The 18,965-nt window shown below is 44.1% G+C and overlaps 1 protein-coding gene across 7 annotated transcripts in view; it reads left to right on the top strand.

The window, feature by feature from the left end:
* LOC115571578 (corticotropin-releasing factor receptor 1) overlaps window positions 1-16,993 on the top strand; it is a 67,807-nt gene extending 50,814 nt beyond the window's left edge. For all 7 annotated transcript variants that reach the window (XM_030401030.1, XM_030401031.1, XM_030401032.1 and 4 more), the window contains 7 exons: window positions 759-912; window positions 3,148-3,208; window positions 4,908-4,980; window positions 8,635-8,720; window positions 8,913-9,048; window positions 9,339-9,380; window positions 12,771-16,993. In XM_030401030.1, the coding sequence (XP_030256890.1) occupies window positions 759-912; window positions 3,148-3,208; window positions 4,908-4,980; window positions 8,635-8,720; window positions 8,913-9,048; window positions 9,339-9,380; window positions 12,771-12,911 (693 nt within the window). In that variant the 3' untranslated portion in view covers window positions 12,912-16,993. The remainder of the gene's footprint in view (window positions 1-758; window positions 913-3,147; window positions 3,209-4,907; window positions 4,981-8,634; window positions 8,721-8,912; window positions 9,049-9,338; window positions 9,381-12,770) is intronic.
* The last annotated feature ends 1,972 nt before the right edge of the window (window positions 16,994-18,965 follow it).

Below are 18,965 nucleotides of genomic sequence, written 5' to 3' on the forward strand. Positions count from 1 at the left end.
TAATAAGTATAGAAACTTCTGCTCAACCCCAAGCTTGAATTAACAACTTGATGTTTCAGCCATTTACCCTGTAAATGGTTTTAATGACCTGTTCCTGTGATCAAGCCTACATGTGTTAGCTGAATAAAAATTATCATCCTTTACTGACAGAGATCATGAATCACCTGTAATGAATCCGACTACTCAAGCGTGACAAGCGACACATTTTAAGCGCTTTCTCTCTGTTTCAAAAAGTTTGCGAGATTCTTCCTCATTGGTGTTTTCAAGGACGGTGCAGCAGCTGAGGAGTCACGACTTCTGCCATCACGAACGACGGATAATAGGCGTCAAATTAAAGCACAAAAAATAAAGTGTGGTAATGTGATTTTCAAGGTGATGTGACGCCACGAGCCTCTTGAAGACTTTGAATACGGCTTGTCACACGTTCTGCAGATGTGTTAAATCTTTTGAAAGGAAAAAAGAGCACATCAGAATCTGACACGGCGCTCCAAAATCTCACATGGATGTTCAGTTGGTGTCAGATCTGACGACCCTGAAGGTCACAGAATCACCACGATTGTGTGAGCCCTCGTTATAAGTTATTGCCAGTGTGTGTGTGTTGCATTTAAATTCCTTGCATTTAAATATGAAGCTATAAATCTTCCTGATTACATGATGACGACTTGTAGAACTTGTAGCATGAAGATACTCGACGGTAAGATGATTAACTGTACGTTCAAGAAACTATAAAATGTTAAATGGGAGGATTTGTTCCGTAGATTTGGTGTCGACTCGTCACCGCCTCCTTCAACTATTTTCACTCCACCAACTTCTTCTGGATGTTCGGAGAGGGCTGCTACCTCCACACCGCCATCGTCCTCACCTACTCCACCGACAAGCTGCGCAAGTGGATGTTCATCTGCATCGGCTGGTGTGAGTAAAAAAAACAGCACTTATCTGTCTGTGAGTTAAATGAGAAGAGAACTATGATATATGTCAATAAATATAGAGCGAGACAGGAAGTGGTTAGCTTAGCTTAGCTTAGCATAAAGACTAAATGCGTGAGGATCTCTCAGAAGTGTAATGATACATTAACCAGAAGTTTCAAAGCTTGTTTGTGAGCATGTTGTATCTTTTCTGTTTAATTTGATCATAAACAAAAATGCAAAAGTGAACCAAATGTTTATGCTAAGGTAAGCTAACTGCCTTCTGAATCTAGCTCAGCATGTAGCGTAACAACAAAGGACTGTATTTTCTAAAAGGTCCAAATATTGTTAGAATAACTCTCACTGGCTCAATTCAATTACAACTTCTAATTTTACTAACCATCGGAGAAATTGACTTGACCGTTAGCTTAGCATAGCATAAAGAGTATAAGCAAGAGAAAACAGCTACCCTGGAAATGTCAACCAAACCCTCTAAAGCTTAATAATAAACACGTTCTATATTTTGTTTGTTAATAAAAGTATAAAGTAATAGGGATGCTAAGCTAAGCTGTTCATCTTCTGCCTGTAGCTTTGTCAGTATCCATCTTTTCCTCTAACTCTTGACAAAAACGAGTGAATTTCACCCTTAAAGCTCAAGAATTTACAATCATCTATCCTGCTTGTTTTATCTGTCTGCAAACATAAAAGTAAAAGGGACAAAAAGTGGCTTTACACGGAGCTATGTGCCAAGTTAGCTGTTTCTCTAGTTCTTCAGTCTTTATGCTAAGCTAAGCTAATCACCTTCGGGCTCTAGCTGAATAATTGTTGCACGGACATTTGAGTAAGTATAAATCAGGCAGTCTGGGAGCCCGTCAGCTGCCATCTAATAATGAATTAGCTTGTGAGGGCAGTGCTGAATAACCTCCAGATAACGGATACGCTCTGTGCCTCGGCCATTGTTCATAGTCAAAATGTTAATATGAGAAGCAGAAATTAAGTTGGATTTGAGAGATCTATGACCGTAAGTAGAATACAGATAAATCATCAATCAGGTGGCTAAATGTTGCATTTTAGTCTGATGTGTTTCACCTGTTCTGCTCTCCACGCGGACCGTCCACCTGCTAGGAACCGAAGTCTGCTTTTAAAAGTGACGTAAGCGGAAAAACCAGAACACATCCGATATCTAACTCTGGCTCCTTGCTTCCAGATTCCACATTCACGTGCAGATATCTGCCTATAGAGATTAGAAAAGCAAGTAATTGTATTTCCCTAAACTGTCCAGCGATTCGTTTAGCTGCAGTCACTGTGGGTGCATTTCATCTCGGCAGAACAAAACCCCGAGGTCAGATTCTGGTTCAGTCGACAAAGGGAGCCGCTGACTTGATGGAGATAGCAGGATTTCGTGTGGCAGCTGGGAAATGTATTGGTGTGGAGTTCACTAACACCCCGTTTCACACTGTCAAACTAAACTATGTGCTGCTGAGATTAGGTGTATTGTGCCAGCTGGATTACATTTCCCCCAGGGCAGCGTGAAGCCTCCGCGTGAAGAGGAGATGGCAGCACATTTCAGAAGGAGGGCCGTGAAAAAAAAAAAAAATACGATCAGATTTTATTTGCTTCGCTTAGCTTTGACTCGGGCTTCAAGAAGCAGAGATATTATTAAGGGCAGGGCGGTGCGGACGAGACGTGAAAACAAGAAGACAAATTACATTTTTTCGAGTAATCTGGAGCCGTGAGCCGACAATTTTGAGCATTACGCTGATGACAGAATATCGCTAATGATGCGGAAACTTTCCGGAGACGTGGGACTCGCACGCGTGGCGCGGCAGCTGGCAGCGTCGTCTTCATGGCTCCTCTTAGTGTCATTTAGATGTAAGTAATGGCTGTTTGTCTGCCTTATTATAGCCCCTTCAAGTCAGCGAGCCAGGCGCTCACTCCGCATCACCGTCAAACCGGACTCCGGCTTTTCATTCATTCACAAAGAAAGATTCAGACGGTGACAAGTCCTGGCGTGCGTCTGCGGATCACGGCGCACCAGCAACAATTGCTCCTGACAGCGTTTGGCAGGCGCCGGTGCAACGCTGGAAAGGGAAAAAAAGAGAGAAAAAAAAAAGACAAGGATTTCATATTGCAGCGATCCCTGGAGGGATAATTTGTGATCTGAATGGCGGAGAGAGATGAGAGAAGAATCACTTTGTCACTGTCTCTTTTCTTCTTCTTCTTCTTCTTCTTTTCTCCTCAGGTATACCGTTCCCCATCATCGTGGCGTGGGCCATCGGGAAGCTGTACTACGACAATGAGAAGTAAAAAAGGCTTTTGTGATGTTAAGATCCTACTGAGACATTCAGCGAACAGTCGGCGTGATAAAAGCACAAGGGCAAAGTCAACCTGTTAGGCTTTAAAGAGATTGATGTCTATTAATAACCTGCTTTAATCACATTTGCATTGTACAATATCCTTAATTACACGTGAACCCTGCGGCCAGCCTCGCTCTGATTGGGAGTGCTGGGCGCCTGATTGATGCGATGTTGTTTAGAGAGCTGTTAGGAAAGGTGAAAAACATTTTTTCTCACTCTGATCAAGTCTCTGATTCAACTCCTCAAAGGACAAGGCTGGTGAGATTCAGTTTTTTTAAGTTGTTTTATTTGAGCAAATCCCACAAAGGGATGACATTGAAGCGATAAGAGCTGCGCTGGACACTTCAGAGCTTCATTCATCACGTTGACATTCAACGTTTTAATTAACATTCAGATGCTGTAAGGGTCTTTTCAGGTGTGTTCAGTCTGTTTAAAGCCGGCGTCAAGGTCGTTCTTCTTCAAGTGTGTGTTTCACATTTACTACAAAGCTCATTATTCACCAGTATCAGGCCCAACAGCGGCAAAGAAAGACAGTTTGTAGGTTTTATTTATGGTGTTTCTGCCGGACTCCGTGGGACCTTATTTCGGGAAAACCTCGTCCGGTTGTGAATGAAGAGAGACAAATAATGTTTCGATCCTGTTTGAATTGTGTCACGAATCACACATACGATGTTTGTCATTTTTCAACTTGAGAAAGTCTCAGTTTGTCATAAAAGTAATGAAGTATAACGCTGTGAAAGTACATGATTTGATTTGCCTCGTTGAATGCTCACCAAAACCCAGAACTGACAAACTCTCCGTTCACATGACTACAGCTGTCAATATGAGCAGATTTATTCTGATTTTCATCTATTTAAGCATCTTTTCTGAGCCGAGTTGTTGTTGGCGACGCGTGTTGAGCGAGACGATGCAATAAATTGACTTTATTGACCTGGAAAATTATCGTTTTTAAATTGACAAACATGCTACGTGTGATTCGCGACACAATCAACAGGATTAAAACAATCATTTGTCTCCCTTCTTTCACCGAGTTTTTCTGAAATAAGGTCCCGTGGTCCTCTCTGGCTCTCTATGCACACACAGACCTTATTTCATCCATTTCACTGACAACCAATTCGATTAACTCGCAGACTTTGAGACGAGGGAACTGGATGTGCAGGAATGCGAACCGATTCCCCGGTTTTAGGACTACATACAGATACAGATAACGAGATACGTGCTCGTCCCAATTTATATGATTTTATTTCATATTTCAAGCGTTTTTAAACCAACCTTGATTTTTTCCTTCCTTTCCCGGCGCAGCAACCTGCCTCATTCTTCTCGTTTCAAGACAGAGACGCCTAATTTCTTGCTAATTATTGCAACGAGATCATGTTCATTTATTTGATTTAGTCTCGTTAAGCTGGCAGAGGAAAAAAAAAGATGCGCAGGACTCAATTGTGAACAAAATTACGCTTTATGAATTATATCCGAGTATAATTACTGACTGGAAAATGTGTTTACAGTCGCTAGCGCAAATTAGGAAATTAGTTCCAACATGTAGGGAACGCGGAGGGGAATTCTTCTCGGAGAACGATGACTGACAGCGTAAATACGACGGCCTGTCAGAACCAAACGTCTCTGATTGCCTCTGTTGACGTTTCAGGTGCTGGTTTGGGAAGCGAGCCGGCGTCTACACAGACTACATCTACCAGGGTCCCATGATTCTTGTGTTGGTGGTAAGAGTCTTTAATTATTTTTTTTGGTATTCGTCCTTCAGCAGCAGCAGAAGCAGTCGGCCCTGAGCCTGTTTTACATGTCGTCATCTGACAATTAGTCTTCATTATGTCTCTAAAAAGCCCGGCAGGTGTGAAATGTTGGAAACCGCAACACATTCTTCACGTTAGCGATGATGAATGTGAAGCCGTTGTCGGGTTTAACTTGTTGGAGACGTGCGGCGCGAGGAACTTTTTGGTTCCTCGCTGAAAAACAAGAATGAAATCCAGAGATGTGTTCGGCCTTGTTGGGAGTTATCTCTAACACGGGGTCATTTTCGCACCCTGAGGGGAGGATTATCACGTTTTCATTATTTTATCAGGTGTTCAGGATTATGAGGCCGTGTGTCATCAGTAAACCCTTTACACTCTGCAGTAGAAACGATCCACCAGAGCCTGCTTTGGGATTTATTATCATTGTGATGTCATTTCTTGGAGTATCGTCAAGTGCTTCATATCCCTGAAATGCGTACAACCAAAGCTAGAAGTTTATGTACGTCAGTTGTGGAAATTATGCTCAGTATGTTCACAACTACAGCAAATGTATTTATCAAAATTAGAAAACACAACTACATCTTGGCTTCATCTCTTTCTGCCAGCTTTCAACACGTGTCACAGGACGTTATGACATCATCACGTACTTACAATATGACATCAGACAGAAGAGGAAAGTCTAAGCTTCCTGTTGTAAAAAGAATGAATATTCTAGCTCTCATAGATCTCTTATTTAAGATCAATTTGAACAAGATCACGTAGACAGCGTTTCCCACCGCCATTTTGGGGCAATCCTCTGGCACCACCGCTTATTTTTCCACCTCATGTGACATGATGACATCATTGCGCACGTACAACACAATCAGGCAGAAGATGAAAGTTTAAGCTTCCTGTTGCAAAATGAATGAATGTTCTAGCTATTATAGTTTTTATTTTAGATCAATTTGAACAAGATCGCGTAGACAGCGTTCCCCACCGCCATTTTGGGGCAATCCTCTGGCACCGCCGCCTATTTTTCCACCCTACCTCACGTGACATGATGACATCATTGCGCACGTACAACGCAATCAGGCAGAAGATGAAAGTTTAAGCTTCCTGTTGCAAAAAGATTGAACGTTCTAGCTTCATTTCAACGGGATCATGTAAACAACATTTTCCACGGCCATTTTGGGGCAATCCTCTGGCGCCACCTCCCTTTTTTCCACCCTACGTCATGTGAGGTGATGGTGTCATCACGTACGTACAACGTGATCAGGCGGAAGACTAAACTCTAAACTTCCTGTTGCAAAAAGAACGAATGTTCTCGCTGTTAGTGTTTTCATTTTAGACCAATTCAAACAGGATCATGTAAACAACATCTCCCGCTCCGTTAATTGAAAACCAACTCATCAGCATCCAGCTCCACGTTCACGAGCTGAATGTTGAGTAACAGCAAAGAGGAAAGATATAATAACATCTTTAACCAGACATCATCCACATGTAAGACCTATCCTCCGGCTCTGAGCTGTTTGTGTGACTCTTCCTCGCCCTGCTAACAGTCTGTGAAGCAGACGCTCAGCCCTCCGGCCCGGCTCATGTGGATGATCCTGCAGATTTCGGAGATTGTCAGGGGAGTCAGCCCGGCTCCTTGTACAAGCTTTAGTCATCTCTCGTCTGGACTACAGTAACTCCCTCGTGGCCTGGCTTCCAAAATACTGTCCTCAGTCGTTATCCACATGCGTGCCCTCACACTCTGGCCACTACCTCTCCCCTCGCTGTGACGATTTGTCCCTTTTTTCTGCTCAGTTTGGACTATTTCGTCCCTGCTGGCTGTCCCGTGGTGAAGTGACCTTCGCATCCCTGTCAAAAGCAGCACATCGCCTCATCTTCCCTTCTTGTTTGAAAAAGTCATCCCTCCAAGAGGCACTTTCTGCGCCGTCTCTCATGCCGTACTCTTCCCTAAAGCACACATCTGCCTCCTTTAATATCTCTTTGCCTCTTTCACCCAAAAAACAAATCTCCAGTCTTGCTTTCAATAGCGAGTTTCTCTCAGGCTTGTATCTCTTTGCTTAGCGCTTGATCCTGCAGGATCATAGTCGGGTCATCAGAATATTTGTGGTAGCTCCCGCCAGGGTGCTGCGGCTGTGAACTTTCCATGCCTCCCAATCGGTGGCTTTTAATGTCAGTAAAAAACTGATGTAGTGCTATAACGGATAAATAGCCCACAGGATGTTATTAGAAATGTTAACGCAAGCACTAATACTCGGGGTTATTAAGGACCAGGAGAGTGGACGGTTCTTGAAAGACTGCCATGCATCTGTTCAGCTCAAGGTCGGGTCAACGGAGCCTGGAAAGTATTCCTGCGGCTATTTTTGCTCCCACGTTACATCATTCACACCTATTGCACGAGTTAGCCTATTGATTTTTTCATTCATCGCAATGTGGGAACATATTCTCGAGGAGCACTTCGGATAGTCAAGGAACGGTTTACCGCCCGGAGCCATTATCAGAATCAGAATCAGAAATACTTAGATAATCCCAGGGGGGAAATGATTTATTATTATGGAAGCGGGAGGCCGACGCACGCCGACAAGAGATTTGATCGGGCTAACCACGTCTCATCTGTGAATCTGTCGTCCAGAAACTATTGAAACTGAAGGGGTTCTTAGTTTATTTGGAGTTAAAGAAGTATTTAGCTGTTGTAAGTAGCTGCTGTTGTCGGGAATCAATCAGAAAGATTTCAGCAGGTAACCCTCCTGTGACTGTAAATTGAAGTTTGAACACTGTTAACTGGTGTCGTTTTTAATGTGTTGGTAGGTTTGTTATCTTTAGACGGAGCCACGCTGACCTTTACCCATTTGTTTCCAGTCTCTATGCTAAGCTAAGTTAGCTAAATTGGAAATCTGTGCCATGAATCACACACACGACGTTTGTCAGTTTGAAGAAAAAGAAAATTAATGAAATTTCAGACTGTAAAGAATACGTTATAATAAGACTACACGGGCTGTAGAGCTGCTCCTGTATATTAAATCTCATTTCACATAACTGCAGTTGTCAATATGAGCAGATTTATTGTGATCTTCATCTTTTTTACTACCGTCTCCGAGCTGACTTGGCGACCGTGTTGGTGTTGAGCGAGACGATTTAGTTCACAGAGCGGTTTAACACAAAACCAGATGATTTTTTTCGCTTTAATTGCGACAAACGGAGACTTTATTGACCTGGAAAATTATCTTTTTAATTCCCAAATATCATATGTGTAGTTCATGGCACACTTCAAGGGGGATCAAGAAAGAATTAGTCTCTCTTCATTCACCACCAGACAGTTTATCTGGAATAAGATCCCGTTCGGCTCTCGATCTGCGACCACGGGATGTTTTTTTCTGTGTTTTCTCCATTTAAAAAGAGAAAAACTAATTCTGTGTTAGCCTACAAATCTAAACAGTAGTTTGTCCTGGTTGTTCGACATGTTTCTTTATTTCTAAATGTTGTTAATTGTCCCTATATGAGCTTTTACTAGGTCTGGGTTCCTTCATTGTTGATCCCAGTGGCTCCTGAACATAAACCAGCCTTTTTATTTGACATTAACAGACGCTGTAATGTCTTTATAAAGAGCCTCACGCTGCTGTGTCGCATCTCCCGCAGATTAATTTCATCTTCCTGTTCAACATCGTGAGAATCCTCATGACCAAGCTGCGAGCCTCCACCACGTCAGAGACCATCCAGTACAGGTACACTTAACCCCCCGCCCGATGTGTTCACGGTGGGGAAGCTCCAGAGACGGAGCGTTTCAGCCTACACACCTTCAATAATTCACGTTTTACATCCGTTGAGTGTTTTCTCTGTCCGGTAGCCTGTAGACAAACGTCCTCCCGTCACAGGTTGTGTGCGTGTCATCACCGGTGTCTTCATCTCTCCTGCAGGAAAGCCGTGAAGGCCACGCTGGTTCTCCTCCCTCTCCTGGGCATCACCTACATGCTGTTCTTCGTCAACCCGGGGGAGGACGAGATCTCCCAGATCGTCTTCATATATTTCAACTCGTTTTTGGAGTCCTTCCAGGTACGACTCAGCGAGCATTGCTCTCAGAGACACGCGCGGAGTGTAATGTCACCGTGTGGGCGTACCGCTTTTATACGGAGAGGCTCGGTAATTGGAATGAGTGTACGGTGGCATTACAGCGCTCCCCTCCAGAGATGATTGAATGAGTGTAACCGGTGTGATTAAAACAGGATCAGGGCGTTGTGATGTTTTCAACGCCGTCCTCTCTGATGATGATGTTTTGTTCCTCTCTCCATCTCCCCCCCTCTACACCCTCCTCCTCCTCCTCCTCCTCCTCCTCTCCCACACAGGGCTTCTTTGTCTCCGTGTTTTACTGCTTCCTTAACAGCGAGGTAAGCACATTCACATCCGCTTAATTGATCTAACATTTTCCCTCCTTTCGGATTATTATTTTGAACACCTCTCTTCGGGCGCCTCCACTCTCCCTTTTGGTGGCGGTCGCTGTGTGCCGCTGAGTGATGAAGCTCGGGGCACTTATATTTAGGGCACAATTAAGACTTGTCATGTTCTGACATAAGTGACATCACTTTCTACGCTTTATGATCCGGACGGACCGGAGGGGCGGGGGGGGTGAAACCCTCTCAGAATAGCACCGATGTTTTAATATGCATGCATGCAGAAATGCAGCCCCGATGTTTAATGCATGAGGTTATTACTATTAATGTTACGAGGAGTAGTAGTAGTTTTATTAGTCTCACTAGTCTGACTGAGATCTTCGTGGGATTTAATGGGAGGTGGGCAGAGATACATGCGCGCGCACGGACGGACGCGGTTTTTCACGTCCAGTCGGACTAAAGTGTTGCTCCCTCCTCGCACAAACGAAATAACAAAAAATGATATCAGTCCACCGAACCTCATAATCCTCCGCTCCACCCCGTCTGTAATCCACCGCCGCCTCTTTGCACAATCACACCAGATGTTTCCTCGCAAGCTAACAAGCGCGCTAATGTAAACAGTTGTTTCATAGTTTAGTTGCTTTGTTTTTTTTTTGTTTTTTTTTACACAAACAGAACAAAGAAGTGATGAGAGAGGGCGAAGCAGATGTTGCTAAGACGTCACTAAGCTGCAGGTTTTAACGACGGATCTCCTCTTGATTCAAGAATAAACCTCGGCCGCGCTCAGAGCTCAGCGGTGCTGAGTCACGCGTGGAGATAATAAATGTTCATGGGATCGTTGCGTGTCTGGAGCGAGGACCACTGGAGGATGAACAGTATAAACGGGACAGTTAGATTATCGGACCAATAACGGAAACTGCACGTTATTGGTTATGGATCATTTAAGCCGATAATACAGAGACAAATTGCTTTTGTCGCCTTAAGAAGTGCAGCGTCTGCACACAGTAAGTGGTGGAATGCACCTTTACAGGTTGTTTTGTGAGCAGCCAGTTAACACGGAGAAGAAGAACAAACGCGCTGATGTGGCGCCCGTGACGTCAAACTGCTGCACCTGTGTGGAGCCGCGCGTTGTAGACAGGAAGAACACAACACGAGGGAAACCGTCGGCAAGTTCAGCGCTAAGATCTCATCACAGCTGTGGAACGTCTTTGCTCACTACATGTCGGCCCTTCTTACACTCTGGTGTGCACGAGAAAGCGTGAAAATGTATCGTATCGGCTGAAAGATCCACACCGTGCATCCTCAGTGTGGACTCTATTGGTGCTTCTGGAGTTCTCTTTAAACCAAACAGAAAACCTAAAAGACCAAAACTGTTCCGACTCTGGCTGAAGACTTTGTGTTCGTGCTGGAAGCTGCTTGAGAAAATAGCTTTTCTTTTAATTAACGGTTCTCTCCCGTCATCGACAGCTTTTTACCCAAAAGCGTGAATTAACTACCACCGCGCGCTCGCCAAACTTTCGATCGTTACCCTTTTGGCTAAAACCCGAGAAATACGGCCTGACGTCACTGAATTGATCCTAATGGTGCCAAATGAGGCGGAAAGCAGACGTGTGGATAATTATAGTGTCACTTGACCTTTTTCCATCGCGGTAATGAGGTTTATTTTAGATCCTCAGGTTCGTCGAGCGGACCAGCTGAATCATAACGCGGAGGCTGACGTCTGAAGACACAGTAATCATTTTCTCCACCAGTTATTTTCTTGAGTGGCGAGAGGATGTAATATCAGCTGACTGCTGCCCTTTGGTGACCGTCCCCGCACTGCGTTCGCCGGCTGGATGATGAATGAATGTCTCATCATGAGGCGTGTTGTAGCTCCAACAAGGGGCTTAACCAGCATGTGTAGCTTACTGAGGATATTGATTTAGTGTTTAGTTGCGGGCTGAGAGAAGCAGAAAAGCAGGAGGGGAAGAAATGAGACAGATGAACGGAGGATACCCGGGGTCACATTCAGGAGGAGAGGAAAACATTTAGCAGCAGAACATTCAGAGGATTAAATGATCCGACTTTGGTTCTGGAGGACAGCAGCCAAACAAAATCGCGGTTAGCGCGCTAATGGACCGAGCTGCAAATATATTAGAGCGCGTTAAAACGCCGTTTGGTATTTTATCTGGATCAGATCTGAGGTTGAAGCTCTTTGAAAGCAAATTGTGATCACTGCAGGCAGGGATGCACCGCGGGGGACGATTGATTTTGTGAACGCTGGAGAGGACGAAGCCTTTTAAATCATAATTAAAGTGATTCATAACACGTTGTGAATAAAGATTTATCCTTTACAAGTGCGTCAAATAATTGGAGCTCATTTTTTGGATGCAGAAAAACAGAAAACAATTAAATTAATTTAAAAAAATTGCAAAAAATATAATAAATATCATTGATACAGTTACTAATTTGTACTAAACTCAAAAAAGATTGACCTAATACCTCATAATTTTTACATAAAGCTGTAATATGTAACAACTCTGCATTAAAATGACTCTTTTTATATATATTGTGTTTACCGACACAACACTGTGCAATAAGATGACACTAAAAGCACCACAACAACACAGTCGCCTCCGTTTTTCAGCTGCAAAAAAACGACTTTAATAATAAATGATTCATTTCGAGTCAGTTCTTTAACAGACATTCTCTGAATGTCGATATTTTCTGGTTTCTTTCCTCCGTGACTGAACACAAACTGAACGTCTTTCGGGTCGTGGACGAAACGAGACGTTTCAGCTGCGATGACAGTGAATCCTGCAGCAGTTCTGACCTCTGTTTCGGATCAGTTTAACAAGGATCACACAAACAACAACCTCCCGTCGCCAATTCAGGGTTATATTTAGAAAGACACAAACAGACACTGATAATAAATTCCCGGAGAGGAGGCGACAGGCGGCTGCTGACAATGGTTTGTTGACATATCATCCAGAAAGATCCTGCGGAGGGCCGACGCGTCTCGCTGCCTCGATTGTCGTATTTTTATGTAACTACGCAACCGACCGGAATAAACAAACTGCTTCCTGTTTACAGCAGCATGTGGCTGTCCAGTGTGCTTGGACGGCCGTGAGATGTGTGTTTTCAGGTGTGTTGCATGGACGGAGATCATTTCTGAAAGACTTAAAGAACAAAAAACTATTATTTGTCTGTCCAAAACCACCCGTGTCGGGTGTTTTTGGACAGACAAATAATAGTTTTTTGATTCTTTAAGTGTGTGTTTTCAAAAAAACTATTATTTGTCTTTCCGAAAACACCCGTGTACGTGATATCTGCATACACGGGTGATATATCAGCAAACACATGAATAGTCAACGCACAGATCGATAAACCGCCGTCCTTGTTTGACAGGTGCGGTCGGCTGTGAGGAAGCGGTTCCACCGGTGGCAGGAGCAGCACTCCATCCGGGCCAGGATGACCCAGGCCATGTCCATCCCCACGTCACCTTCACGGGTCAGCTTTCACAGCATCAAGCAGTCCACATCGCTATGAAAGAGGAGACCGGCTTTGTCCTACAGACGGGCTTTTGGGAGAAACCGCCACCTCACCAGTCGTCATCGTTTTCTGCCACATCACTGGAGTACACTGAAACACTTTCTGAGCTGGAGAGCAAAGAGAGAGAGAGAGGCTGCATCAGTCTCCTAAACCTCAGGAGGGACATTATACAGAGTTTCAGGAGGAAATGGATGACGGGGACGCGGATAAAGGACACTGCAGACTTTCTAAAAACGAGAGGTTAGTGGATCAAGAAGATGCACGTGACCAAGCTGAGTTTGGCTCTGTGTGACTTTGGACGTGAATGTACAGCACTTCATATCCTCTCATGTTCGCCCGCCGTAGAAATTCTTCTGTTGTTTTCCCGCTCGCACACTTTGTGTTTTTGCTGCCAGTGAGAACTCGGAGGAGCTCGTGCTGCTGGACTGCACTGAACTGGATTCCAACCAGCGGACACTGGGCTCAGATCCCACAGGAGCAGCGACTAAGTTATTAAAAAACATTTTCAGATTGTATTTTTTATTTTTTTTCCCCCCCACCGTCACAAACAGTCGTCCGGTCCTGGTGTTTTGTTTAATTTTGTGTTGTGCTATCTTCCTCTGTTCTCAGTCAGCTCGCTGCCGTCGTGCTACGCTCATCAACTTTTCTGAAAACACATTCCAGACTTTCTGCCTGAAGAGTTTTGTTCCAAAATAACGGACGAAAAAGTAGCAGTGAAGTTTGAAGTCGCTCGCTTTGCTTTGTGAGAATCGGACGAGACGATTGGCACCGCCGTCTTGTTGTTCGTGATGGAGCTGGAGCTTGGAGGTGATTAGCCTAGCTTAGCATAACGCCTGGAAGCCGTGGGTAACAACTGGCCTGCCTTTCTTTATTGTCTGAAAATAAACATACGAAATCAAAACATGCATCAAAGTCAATCGCTAGAACAAGATACATCACCATGAACGTTACAGCGTACCAGCGACAGACGTACGCTAGCAGTTTGGCTAAAAAGGGGTTTGGCTAAAAATAACTGTGTCACTCATGTAAATTCAGTCATGAATGTACCTTCAATGCGTATGTCACCGCTGTACATTATGTAAAAGGCTTAACTTAACTAAATCGTAAGTTAATATAACTCAGCGTTGATTTGTGGTTTCACGTTTCATTTGTTTAACTCGACAGTTTATTGCTCTACAAGCTGCTCCTCCTTTGCTGTTGTAATTATGACTCCTCCCAGTAGAGGCCGCCACCCAGCAAGAAACGTAAACATGGGTCGTAATAAGCTGCTTTCACAGTCGACCTTTAGGCAGAAGTCAAACTCGTCGTGGCAATTTAATATATGCGCTTATTTTGGTGTAAAAATGGTAAATAACTGAACCAAAATAATGAAAGTTGCAGGCTGGTGAACCAAAACAAGGAGCTGAAAGTCATCGTCGTCCCATTTTCACTTTACTCATTCAGAGAAGTTATTGATTATTGCAGCTTCGAATCAAGTTCCTCTTACCAGCCTTTTCCTCGCGGCGACAGAAAGCAGCCACTACGCGATTGTTCTCGTTACGATTATTTTGTCCGTAACGTTGTGCAACAAAACTCTTCAGCCGAACAAAGAGACTTATATCGTCGCCTCTCGACCAGCAGCCAGTTCTTGTATCTGCACGGAGACGTCCCGCGGCGTTGGCTCGACTTGAAGCACGACGTTGTGAAGCGGGCCAGCAGTAACTCTGTTTACTGATTCATTGTAAATATATAAATACCGCAGCGGGGGAGGGGTTAAAGATCCAGTGGAGTCGTCACAAATGTAAACCAAAAAAAAACCACAAACCACACACTGTGAATCATATGGGCACATCATCCATGTGATCAGCAATTCACAGTCCACATTCCTACGATACCAGTATGCCTAGCACCTGTGCATTTTTATCAACTGCTGTTTATGTCGAATTGTATATGAACCTCATCTTTCTGTCGCCCTGAACTCATGATTTCTTCTTCTTCTTTTTTTAAAAAAAAAAAATCCTTTCCAGTGATGTGTGAGCTCTGGTTGTGATGAAATGTGGGATTATTTAAGACAACAGAATTTCACATGCGACTGTGACGTGTTTTGTTCTAATGTTCATCATCTGAGCAGCCTGTGCAGCTGCTTCCTGAGTCGTCCGAGGACACGCGAGGGTTAAAGTTTAAAAAGGGTTAAAAACAGACCAAGAAAAGTTATTTTGAGGTTTTGCAATGTGAAGGAACTAAGCCAAAAAGAAGAGTCTGTGGGGGAAACTATAAAGGTCAAGTCCACCAATTGTACCCATTAAAGTGTGCTAAACTCTTGGATTTAACTCAGTATGGAGACACGATAGACGTCAATACAGCAGAAGCAGAGATTTATTACAAACATTCCTCTAACTTTTCAAAAACCCGCCGCCTACGTACCCAAAGACAGAGCTCAACACTGGCCACCAACTTTTTCAATGTTTCTCCAGATCCATTCATTCACACACATATTTCAAATTCAGACCAGACAGAGATATACACACCAGAGTTTCAGCCTGAACCAAACCCACAAGGATATCACATAGCACGGACTTCCACTAAGAGAATTAAAATGTCTAATAAATGGACCCTACAAACTTTCAAATTGGTAGCACAGGTAGACTTCCATTCCTTACAAATTATTCTCTTTGCCACCAACAAACCGAACGTAAGAGTCTGCTGTACAGTATGTGTCGGGACCAACCAAAACAGGCAATGAATGCATCAGGCTCCGATTTAGATCGTACATTTTGCAATGCCAACTGAAGATATCCTGCCAAAAAGGGACGGTTCTGACACGTTTCAGAGTTTCAATTCTGGAAACAAGCTGACCAGCGACAAGACGAATGGAAACCATTGAACATTTGATTCGGCTCTTCGTGGTAGTCGGTGTTACGCGGTGGTCAGGCTAACACAGATAACATTACCTGTCCACTGCCCCCACCGTGGTTTGCCTTTATGAAAAATCAATACGTAGCCGGACAAGGGACTCTACCATTACAAACTGCCGCAGGTGTATCGGCGGGGCCAGCAGCAGAGTAACAGGAGTCACATTTAACTGGTGAGGTGACGAGAGTAAGCACAGCGGAGGATTTGTTTTTGGTAGCACTTTCGATGTTTAACCAATATACCTGATATCCTGACAGCCAACCTGATAATGTTAATGACGGGAAAAGGAGTTGGTTACCTCACTGAGAAGTCGGCCTGTCACAGCTTCTTCTTGTCCCATTACTCCCACAGACTGAACCAAACTCCTCCTTGGCATTTAAAAGTGAGCCGCTGTCGACAAACGTTTTGCTCCGTAGGCGGCAAGTGTTAAACTCTCTGATATAAAGTTTAGAGAGAAGAGAGTGAAGCGCTGCTCATCCCATAAACCGTTGTGAATTATACTATTACAGCGGCTTCCAACTCACGAACCAGGGCTGCCAACAGTCCTGCCTGTGCCCATGACAAGATGATCTCCAGAGGCCCCATCGAGCATATTTCTTAAAGATCAGATTACTTGCAGCTTCTTCTGAGCCACAAACTATTTTATACGACTATTTTCCACTCCCCAAGACCTGTAAACACGCTTTAATGTGTAAAATTGGTGGCGTTACCCTTTAAAGTCCCAGTGTGTTGGATTCAGTGACATCTAGTGGCGAGGTTGTAGATTGCAACCAACTGATCGCCCCCTTTCTAACGAACAAACAAAAATAGGAAAATCCCTCCCTCTCAGTTTGAGTCAATGAAATCACAACAACAAGCAATAGATCGTCCTGAATCCTGCGCACTGCACCTTTAAAAGAGTCGAACGTCAGTGGGAATCGGCAGCACAGGATGTTGGTGACGTGTTTTCATTCCAGCACAGTAAAAAAAAAAGAAAAAAAAAAAAGAAAACATTTGGTCAAACAAACAGAAAAAGAAAGAAAAAAGGATAATCGACACCGACTTCTTGATCGTTCTGTGGTCCATGTGGTGGTCGGTCAGTCACAATGTAACTCACAGCATTATTTATTATTATTTATTTTCAATATTGTCCTTTTTTTCATACTTGAAGAGATGTGAAGAGATAATAAACTGTGTGTTGAATGAAACATTTATGGGCGCTGTGCTTTTATACACAGAGACGTATCCACGCTCACCGCAGCGCCGCTCGGCTTTAAAGGCTGAGCTCCGGATCGCGGTGCCGCTCGTCTCCAGCCGTCCCCCCAGAGACAGACGCAGACAAGAAATACCTCTCCAGCATTGTGTGATCCTTTTAAGCTTCGTGTGTGTGTGTGTGTGTGTGTGTGTGTGTCTCAGAGGGGGGAGCGCTGCCGAACATCAGCTTTTAAATAAGATCCTTCTGCCCAAGTGAACATCCACCATATTTTTTTGTTTTTTTTTCTTTCCCAGAGAGTTGCTCCTGCTTTTTAATCTGTGATGTCACGCCGATGCTCGGGCAGAAAACAGAAGGAACTCTGGGGGTTAAACGCAAAGATGCGGACGTCGGCGGTGACGAGCGTTTCGTGACGAGTTTCAGCGAAATGTGTTTTGATGTCGAGCCTCTTTATGTTACTTTTTTACTGTGTCGCTTAATTGGATGTGAAGTCGCGTGTAAACACTTCCGGACACCCACAGAGGCGCTCCGGGGGGAAACTTTTTAAAAGCCGTTCATGCTTCCAATCAGAGCTTCTGTCTGCGGGAGAGCCGCTCATCATCACAGTTAGTGTTTAGACTTCAGTCAGGATGATTTAAGTCTTACTCTCATTAGCGTAACAGTCAGAGCGGCTCTGATGATTACATGATGACAGTGTTGCAGTGTGCAGTGTTGGGATGTACTTGAGGTACCTGAAGTGATTGTTTGAGGTACGTATTCCTCGTCAGTGTTTACCTGCAGTACATGACAGTCGACTCTGAGTGGAGGAAGCGTGTTTTTAACATTTTTGCCACTTTACGTTGCCGTTACGTTGATTTTCCTTTGGCACTGCACTCCCGCAATCGTCAAACGTCCGTAATCCAGCGTCATCTGCCGTTATCCAAGTCTCCAGAAGCCCTCAGATTCCGAAATGATTTGAAAAGATGCTTTTTATACCAGCCCTCATCAGACGGGGTGCTTACTAAGGGAATGATTAACTTCTTTTCAGTCAGTTAGGGATCTCACAGCTTCTGGTGACTTGGATTACGCGGGATTAAAGCATATGAAGCCATTTTTTACATTAACATTTACATTTTAGAGCATTTAACAGACACTTTTGTCCAAAGCCACTTACATTTATTCATACATACATACACTGATGGCGGTGGCTGCCATGCAAAGTGCCGACCAGCACATCGGGAGCAGTTTGGGTTTCACTTCTGCTGTTTAGTGGTTTAGCTTTAAAGCTCCATGAATGTTTTGTGGACGGCGAAACATCACCGACTTTCCATCATTCATTCAAGCTGCTCAGCGAGGTTGTGAGGCCAAAAAAGCTCGACTTCCTGGCGATAAAATCCCCTCGATCTTCTGTGTTGCGGGGCCCAAACAGCTAAAGACTTCTGCTGACCGAGCTGGCTAACTTCTGGATTAGCGCCTGGCTAACTTGAACAGAAATGACCTCACCAGCTCTTCTAGACTTTCCACTTTTAATTGGACAGAATGGCTCGAATTATGACAGTGAAATGAGTCATTTCGCAGGGTTATGATGCTCCAAAAAATGTATCTACGGTTTGACAGTCCTTGTCTTTTTCAACGTAAGCTCACGGGAAATAGTCTTTTCCACGTGATGATGTGATGACACGGTTTGACCACTACGAACGCTCGCTTCAGAGTCTGGCGCTCCTCCTGCGGGCTTTCGTGAGGAGATAACGACTGAATCTTTATCCTCGGGTGAACTGTTTCCTTCAATCCAGCGGAAACACTCAGTTCCCCCCCAAAAAACTCGTACAGACGTAATTGGTATCTTTGAAGTCTGGATTTGAGAGTAAAGATGAGAGTGTGAGTGGTGTTTGATTGCACCACGTGAGTTTGTTTGGGAGCTTTATCCTCTTGTAACCTCGCAAACAAACTCATCCTGTGCAGTCAAACATCATTCAAATTCAGATCTC

The sequence above is a fragment of the Sparus aurata genome, chromosome 20 (genome assembly GCF_900880675.1).
Source record: "Sparus aurata chromosome 20, fSpaAur1.1, whole genome shotgun sequence".
In the NCBI taxonomy this organism is placed as follows: Eukaryota; Metazoa; Chordata; class Actinopteri; order Spariformes; family Sparidae; genus Sparus; species Sparus aurata.